Source organism: Squalius cephalus, assembly GCF_949319135.1.
Source record: "Squalius cephalus genome assembly, chromosome: 2".
Taxonomy (NCBI): domain Eukaryota; kingdom Metazoa; phylum Chordata; class Actinopteri; order Cypriniformes; family Leuciscidae; genus Squalius; species Squalius cephalus.
Genome location: NC_137123.1, coordinates 15,605,852 through 15,614,590, shown reverse-complemented (window position 1 = coordinate 15,614,590; position 8,739 = coordinate 15,605,852). Strand labels below are relative to the sequence as shown.

Sequence of the window (8,739 nt, the reverse complement as noted above, 5' to 3'; positions counted from 1 at the left end):
ATATTCATACTAAAAGCCAAAAAACTTCAAACATTTTTCAAAAAACAAAATTTGTTTAGCTTTCAAAGGTTTTTGGTTGAGCTGACCAGTATCTGCGTGCAAAATAAGACACTGTTTCTCACGCAATAATTTCCGGCCAAATTTTGAATATTGAATATTTAATTGAATATTTGAATATTCATGAGCGAAGCCCCCTGATTATCCTTGTAGAGGTGCATCACTAAACACACGAACTGACGTCTTGTGAAGCAGTTTCATGCTCTAGATGGCGCTACAATCCAGTCATAAACAATGTAGTCCAGCGACATTGAGTGGGTCTGTCAGTTAAACACAGGAGTCATTATCATTAAATCTCCCTAAACTGTCGGACTAATGAAAGGTGTGAGAGTTGCCGAAGACTGTCTCATAGTGGAGCACATATTCTTTCTCTGGTTTACTTTTGGTGATTTTTCCACTACAATTTAACAATCTTTACCTCATGAAAGAGTCTGAAGTTCAGAGTTAATGCTAATGTATTAATGCTAATGTGTTTAACTCGCCATTTAATTTGGGTAGTTTGGCAGTGGCTGCTGATCTTGACCCGTCTTTGAACTGGTCTGAATGGAGGGGAAAGGCTTTTCCCTTATCCAAACACAAACACACACACACACACACACACACACACACACACACACACACACACTCTCTACGACCCTACAAATGCTATTAATACACCTGTCTGGTGACTGCTGACTGCTGAAGAGAGAATGAGTGCTAGGACAGATATGGACAATGTCGATGGCGCCTGCGTTTATATTGTTCAGATTTTATATATAAAAAGCTTGAGGTTAAGTGCTGTTTTCCTGTGTTTGTTTGCACACGTGCCGGTCATTGTTTTGTTTTCCCTGAGCCAGACACACATAAAGCCCCAATCAAACCCTCAGGCTTCTCATCTGCTCTTCCACTTCATGAACTCAGTGATGATGCTGTACAAGAACTGAGGGAACAACTATCTTCATGATCCCAGAAGGACTTTTTAAAGTGACTGTAGTGTGTGTTGCACAGGTGAGCATGTGTGTGTGTTCGAGGAATAACACACTGACGGAATCAGAGCATCTCAAACGGCTTCTGTTGGAGAGCCAGTGTGTGTGTGTGAGAGAGAGAGAGAGAGAGAGAGAGAGAGAGTGTGTGTGAGAGACTGTGTGTTAGAGAGAGAGTGTGTGTTTGTGAGTGTTAGTGTCTGTGTGAGAGTGTGTGTTTGTGTGTGTGTGAGAGAGAGAGAGAGAGAGTGTGTGTGTGTGTGTGTGTGTGTTTTCTGGTGGGGAAATTAGAGGGGTGTGTTTAACATTTCAAGACAAGGAGAGGGACAGTGTGATTGACAGGTGAGGGTGGTGATGTCACAAAGATGCAGTATAAAAGGTAAATGGGGGGCAAAACTGATAATCTGAGCTTATTTGGGGAGTTTTCCAAACACAAGCAGTCACACACTCTTCAGAAGCGGACGCTGATATCGGTAAGAGCTTGCCTGGACTTTATAATGCTTTCAGCAAAAGTTAAGATGTAAATGACTGCATTTGTCATTATTCTAACACTTAAAATGCTTTGAAAAGCAACAAAATTAAGTCTACTTGTGATATTTCAAATTATAATACTACCTTTTTTTATTCTTTTGTATAGAATTTGATTGAGAGGGTAAACTATAATTTAAAAAGTAAAAATTAAGCTTAAAAATTGTAGTTTTGAAGCAGAATTCATTGAGACAATGTAAAATAAAACTTAAAATAAAACTCAAAAGTAAAATTATAGTTTGTTACAGAATTTGAAAAATTATTAAAAGTAAAAAATTACATATAATTTCAACGCAGAAGTTTTTATTTTACAAAAGATGAAAGAACATTACACACATAAGTCCAAATTGAATTAAAATAGCAGAATTTGAGAAGAGTAAATTTAAGTTAAATTTAAAAGTTAAAACTCTAGTTTAAGCAGAATTCATTGAGAAAGGATTTAGTTTAAATTCAACTCAAAAGAACAATTCTAGTTTGTTACAGAATTTTATGAGAAAGTGAAAAGTAAAAAATAAATAAATAAATAAAGATTTTAATGCAGAAGTTTATATTTTACAAAAGGAAAACTTTTACAATGAAAGAAAAATGCACATAAAAGTTCAAATTGAATTAAAATAGCAGAATTAGTTTGAGAAGGGTACATTTAAGTTAAACTTAAAAGTTGAATTGTAGTTTTTAAGCAGATTAATTATTAGATTCAAAATAGTCAAAAAAAACTTAAAATAACAAAGTTAAGATTAAACTCAAAAGTAAAATTATAGTTTGTGACAGAATTTGTTGGGAAAGTGAAAACTAGTGAAAAATAATAATAATTCAGTAAACATGCAGAAGAAGGGAAAACACGCACACAAAAAAATCTAAATTGAATTTGAAAGAGCAGAATTTGTTTGAGAAAGAAAGAAAAGAGTGAAAGAGTTAAAAGCCGCTGATTTATTCTCTTATAAACTGAGTTGATGGATCAGTTTCACTGCAGGCGTTCAGATGTACATTAACAGTTTCAACACATGACCTTGATCAATGCAAACAATCAGACATGCTGAATGCAGACAAAATGTGCAAAATGTTGACTAAAATTAACTTTTAATTCTTTATTTATTAAACATTTTATGTGTGTAACTATTTACAACAAAGCCCAAGATCCGCCCACAATCATAAGACTAAATTAAAAAAATATGACAATAAAATAAAATAAAACTGACCAAAAACAATATATAGAAGGATCTCAAATATCAAATCTCAAGATCTCAAACTTTTTGATAAAATCTCAATAAGGTCCGTCCAGAATTGTATTGTCCGTGTGGTGACGCACAGTGAACCTATTTTAAGAGGCTAAAGTCAAACAGACAGTCTCTAAAACACTCACAATACCCTATAACCTCCCCATATAAGAATCAAGAGCTCGCTTTTAGATAGGATGGCTTAATAGACATGGATATGTGTGTGTGTGTTTTTGTGATACTTCTTTTTTGTGTGTGGATGGTTTCAATGTTGCATCGCTACTTTATGTCAAATAAACTCAAACTCAAGAAATAATGCAGAGCACACACAATATTCTTTCAGCTAAGCGTGAACCTTTGGCATGACTGGCACACACACACTTCAACATGCGCTCTTGTTTAGTGACGCAAACACCTGAGATGTGTAGCGCTTGGGATGGTTCTTCAGGACAGGTGTGTGTGTGTTTAATTTGTCTTGTCTTGCGCAGACGATGTCCGATCATGAGCTGGTCCTGAAGTGCTGGGTGGCCGTGGAGGCCGATTACACGGCTCATGGGGGGGAGGTTCTGACCCGGTTAGTTCCACACACACACACAAACACACACACATCTTGAACGTGTGTTGTCCCCGGGTCTGGCTAATGTTCTCTCTCTCTCTCTCTCTCTCTCTCTCTCTTCAGCTTGTTTAAGGAGTATCCGGACACACAGAAGCTCTTCCCGAAGTTTGTGGGCATCTCTCAGGCGGATCTGGCGGGGAACGCGGCGGTGGCGGCCCACGGGGCGACTGTCCTGAAGAAACTGGGGGAACTCCTGAAGGCCAAGGGGGATCACGCTGCCCTCCTCAAACCACTGGCCAACACACACGCCAAAACACACAAGATCGCCCTCAACAACTTCAGGGTAACGCAGGACATCTTCACTGGACACTGACGGTCTTCATCTGTTGAAACTAGTGAACACTGCCTAGACAGCATCCTAACGCAACTAGTAGCCTACCTATATATATATATATATATATTATAGTAAAAAAATGTAATTAAATTTTAAAGTAAAGAAAAGCTATATTTCATTGCAAAAACAGAGAGAAAATGTTTAATTTTTAATATTATAATATTCAATTATATTTTGGAGCAGAATGTCTTTAGAAAGGTAAAAACTAGCACTGAACTGAACCCTCATAAGTGACCGACTGTGAATGCTGATCATTAATTTTATAAAAATAAATTTTGCCATTGACATTAGCATGTTGCCAAGCTAGCATCACCATACTAAAAATACACAAACAGCACACATCAGTTCTGGACACAATCCACGATGCTTGAAAACGCAAAGTGTTGGAGTCCGTCTGACTTTCATTTGCCCGCTGACGGATCTGGTGTATTCTTAGAGCCACACACACACTTTCCCTCATAAAGAGTTTCTCGCGAGACGAATCGCCAACCTTCCCGTCTCTCTCTGTCAACTTTCAGACTTTTGAACTTTTTGCTAGGCCAAGCTAAACTGGCCTTTTATAATACCAGGAAACATAAAACTGAACGAGACACAAGTTTTTCAATTCGGTGAAATTCGATATTTTAAAGCCATGAATGATTTTGTTTCTTTTGATCACATTTGGTGCAATACAGGGGCTTTGTGTGACATTATTGATGAGCTGCATTTCGCATCCCTCTTAAGATAATGTTGTCTTGTCTGTTCTGATTTTATTTTAGCAGTGTGTTCATTGACTGGACAGTGTTTTAAATTTAGTAATAAATGGATTTTGAAATTCAAATTCTCTCTCTCTCTCTCTCTCTCTCTCTCTCTCTCTCTCTCTCTCTCTCTCTCTCTCTCTCTCTCTCTCTCTCTCTCTCTCTCTCTCTCTCTCTCTCTCTCTCTCTCTCTCTCTCTCTCTCTCTCTCTCTCTCTCTCTCTCTCTCTCTCTCTCTCTCTCTCTCTCTCAGCTGATCACGGAGGTGCTGGTGAAGGTGATGGAGGAGAAGGCCGGGCTCGACCCCGCGTGCCAGAGTGCGTTCAGGAAGGTCATGGACGTGGTCATCGGTGACATCGACGGCTACTATAAGGAGGTCGGATTCGCCGGTTAAAGAAAACCTCAAGAAAGCCGGGCTCGAGGAAAAGCTTGCTAAAAGCACTCAGCTTGTTATTGCCACTAGTTCCTATGCAGCTAATCAGATTAAAACCCATCCAGAGAACAAATCATGTTTAGAGCCCAAACACACAGGCAACTCTATTTGTTATTGTATGTAAATGTGCCTCAGAAAGAACAGAGCCAATCACGTCAGGTTTAGAACGTCACCTGATCCGACGATGTCATCATAACACTAACAGTTGACTTTATAATAATAATAGTAATAATTCATTACATTTATATAGTGCTTTTCTCGGCACTCAAAGCGCTTTACATACTTTAGGTGTGTTAGGGTCTCAGGAGGAGCCTGAAACGATCTAAATTGTGAGTGATTGCACATTAAATATATATATATATTTTTTTTTTTTTTTTTTTGGGGGGGGGGGGAATATATTATAATTGAAAACAAAATTTTATTCCAGTGACGCTTCTCTTATTGCTAAAGGCCATATGGATCATAAACATGCAAATATTTTGTTTCTCTACACTTGCTTTGTCTTACTACTATTAACCTGCATAATAAATCATATTCAAGACTTCGCTTTTGTAATGCGACACTTATCAATAAACATTGCTTTTACCTGCTGAAAAACTGATTCATGTGTCTTTATTTGTCATTTAGGCATTAAAAACAGTTTTCACACTATTTTTTAATTATTATATCTGCCTTTCCAGACAGCAACGCAGTGTCGGCCCAGATCCGGTACAGTACATGTGGATAACACGCGTGCCGGATGTGGGCCGGATCTGGGCCGACACTGTGTTTCTGTCTGGGATATGATTAAAGTCGGGCTGTTTTATGGTTAATGAGCATCATAAGGATTATGCGCATGTGTTTATGGTGCGTTTGACTGTGCTTTATTCTAATCTGGTGTGTCAGTCACATGATTAAGGGTCTGGAATGGGATTTATTAATGACATTGTGACCCTTACACTTTGTTAAGGGCATGTGCTAAATCTCAGCCTTTTGTTTTTCTGGTGACCAGTCTTTCTAAGTAATCTTTATCCTCAGAAAAGCGTGGGTCAATCTGTAACCGTGCTCAAACTCACACGCTCACGGTCACTCGCAGTTTTCCATTGCTCACACATCTCGTTCCTGGACGTTTGTGGACGTGCCTGAAGCCACAGAGCTTTCCTGTGGGAGATTACGCTAGCTTTTACTTCACCGCTGAGCCGAGAGTCGTGTAATGAGCATGTGTGAAGCTCTCCCCGCGGGTCTGACTCGTTGTCACACTAGACGTGACAACAGTCACTCTCACACACTCACACACACACACACACACACACACACACGACGGTTACACTTTATTTTAAGGTGTCATTGTTACAGTGTAATTATATATTTAAGTACTGAGTAATATTAATTAACTACATGTACTTACTCTAGGGTTAGGGTAGGACTAGGATTTGGTTGAGGGTTAGTTGCATGTAATTATGCATAATTTACTGTTATTACTATGGTAAGTACAAGTAACACATGTAACAAGGACACTAAAGTGTTACTGATATGACTAACATATAAAGTGCATCAGTTTGAGCTCTAATATCTCAGTTATTTCTCAGATGCAGAGCAGTGAGTTTGAAGGGAGACGTTGCCGGAAGTGTTGTAGCTCTATACTCATGCATGTCTATTATTGACTCATCTGTTTATGTCTCAATAGAAATGAAGACACGGTTTGAGACAAAGTTGATAGTTGAGTGTAAGTCCCCCGAGCAACTCGTGAGCATGAAGAGTTTGAGCTCTGATCGCCGGTTTGATGCCTCTCTCCTCCTCAATACCAGCATTGTTCCCGAGGTCCGCTGAAAGGGAGCATCTGGTTTCTAGGGCTTTTTGACTATGTGTGTGTGTGTGTGTGTGTGTGTGTGTGTGTAAGGAAGCTCAGTGTCATCCTGTATTATCTGCTGTGGGAGGAAGAGGCAGGGCAGGAACGCAGAGGGATCCTGAGCTCTCCTGAGAGGCGGATACACGCACACACACACGCGCACACACACGCACACACTATTGACACCATACTCAAAGCTCACAAAGAACCTGTGATTTGATAATGGCTGCATATGATGTCACAGCCAAACCTGAAAGCTCATAAATTCTCAGTCAAAACAAAGAAATACTGAAATATGCAGAACGTTTTATACATTTATTTTTGTAGTGTGGGGCTTGATTGTGCAAAACTCACTGTCACAATGCTAGAGTGTTTCTAAGTGGTTACTGTGCAGTTTTTCAGGGGTTCTGGATGTTTTTTTTAGCAGTTGTGTTGTCTGAGGTGTTTTGAGTGGTTTAACTTTTAACATGTTGCTATGTGGTTGCTAAGGTGTTGCTCCGCTGTTGCTAAAGTGTTCCTTGTGGTTGCCAGGACAGTTCTATGCGGTTGCTAGGTGCTCTGAGTGTCAAGTTTTTGTATAGAGCATTTTACTATATATCATGACTTTAACCTGTTGTTATGCCATTGCTATTTGGTTGCTAGGGCGTTGCTATGCAGTTTCTAGGTGTTCTTAGTGTTTTATCATGCTCCTATGTCATTGCTAGAGTTTTCTGAGTAGTTGATTGGTGTGTTGAATAGTTTAACTTTTTAACTTGTTGTGATGTGGTTGCTAGGGTGTTGCTATGTTGTGGCTAAAGTTTTCTAGGTGGTTGCCAGGACAGTGCTATGTGGTTGCTAGGTGCTCTGAGTGTCAAGTTTTTATATAGAGTATTTTACAATATATCACAACTTTAACCTGTTGTTATGTCATTTCTATGTGGTTGCTAGGGTGTTGCTATGCAGTTTCTAGGTGTTCTAAGTGTTTTATTATGCTCCAATGTCATTGCTAGAGTTTTCTGGGTAGTTGCTTGGTGTGTTGAGTGGTTTTACTTTTAACATGTTGTTGTGTGGTTGCTAGGGTGTTGCTATGCTGTGGCTAAAGTGTTCTAGCTGGTTGCCAGGACAGTGCTATGCTGCTATGGGTGGTTGCTAGCTGTGCTGAATTGTTTTAAAGAAGTTGCTATGTGTTTTCTGCAAGGTTGCTAGGGTGTTGCCTCACAGTTCTCATGTGCTCAGGGTGTCAAGCCACTTCTTTTCCCCGCATAGTGCTTTTCACAAAATATATATTGTTTCAAAGCAGCTTTACCCAAAATAACACAACTTTCCTCCCCAAGACACATAATATAAGCCATCACTCATGTCTGCAGCACAAACGAGTTAAACTTTAAAATTTAACACTCAGCATCAGGGGTTTGGTTGGATCGCTAACTATGAGCAGCACCAATAGTGACGCTTGATTTAGCAAACACACACTTTACCTGGCCATAAATAAAGGCAGGAATGTGAGTGAAAGTGGTACGTGCGGGCAGAAACGCATCCACTGCAGTCCTGCTCTGCCAATCTCTCAGCATGTGAACACACACACACACACACACACACACACTGCATTATTCAGTAACAGAATGTTGAGTGGGACAAAGGCAGGTCTCTGGAGAGACAGCTGCACTGTAGATGTGTTTGTGAAGGACTCAAATGGGCACCAACAGAGCAGATCATGAAACAATATCACACTAACCCACTGAGACTGAACTAAAGCACCATTTCAATGCACTGTGTGTGTGTGTGTGACCTCCGAAGTAGCTATAGCAGATCAATCATTTGGGACAATACTTGACTAATAATGCCTTTTATATTTAAGGATAGAATACGTCTTTCTGGAAAGAAAGCCAAAACTTGACGATTGCTCTCAGACTGGAAAGGTTGTAGGAAGAACGGTTAAGTGAAAGTGCGATGGGCTCTTCCTCTCGTGTGTCTGAGGGGTAAGGGGATATCGGGGCCGTGACCCTGTGCATGAAGTGGTCAGTGAAGAGATGGTCAAACGAGGTCAGT

General features: G+C 39.7%; 1 protein-coding gene across 1 annotated transcript; it reads left to right on the top strand.

Annotated features, from left to right (window-relative positions):
* Positions 1–1,225: 1,225 nt before the first annotated feature.
* Positions 1,226–4,906, top strand: mb (myoglobin). The gene is made up of 4 exons (XM_079850075.1): positions 1,226–1,492; positions 3,253–3,338; positions 3,444–3,663; positions 4,704–4,906. Exons 1-4 carry the CDS (start codon positions 1,403–1,405, stop codon positions 4,842–4,844), a joined length of 537 nt encoding a protein of 178 aa, XP_079706201.1. The 5' UTR covers positions 1,226–1,402; the 3' UTR covers positions 4,845–4,906.
* Positions 4,907–8,739: the final 3,833 nt, after the last annotated feature.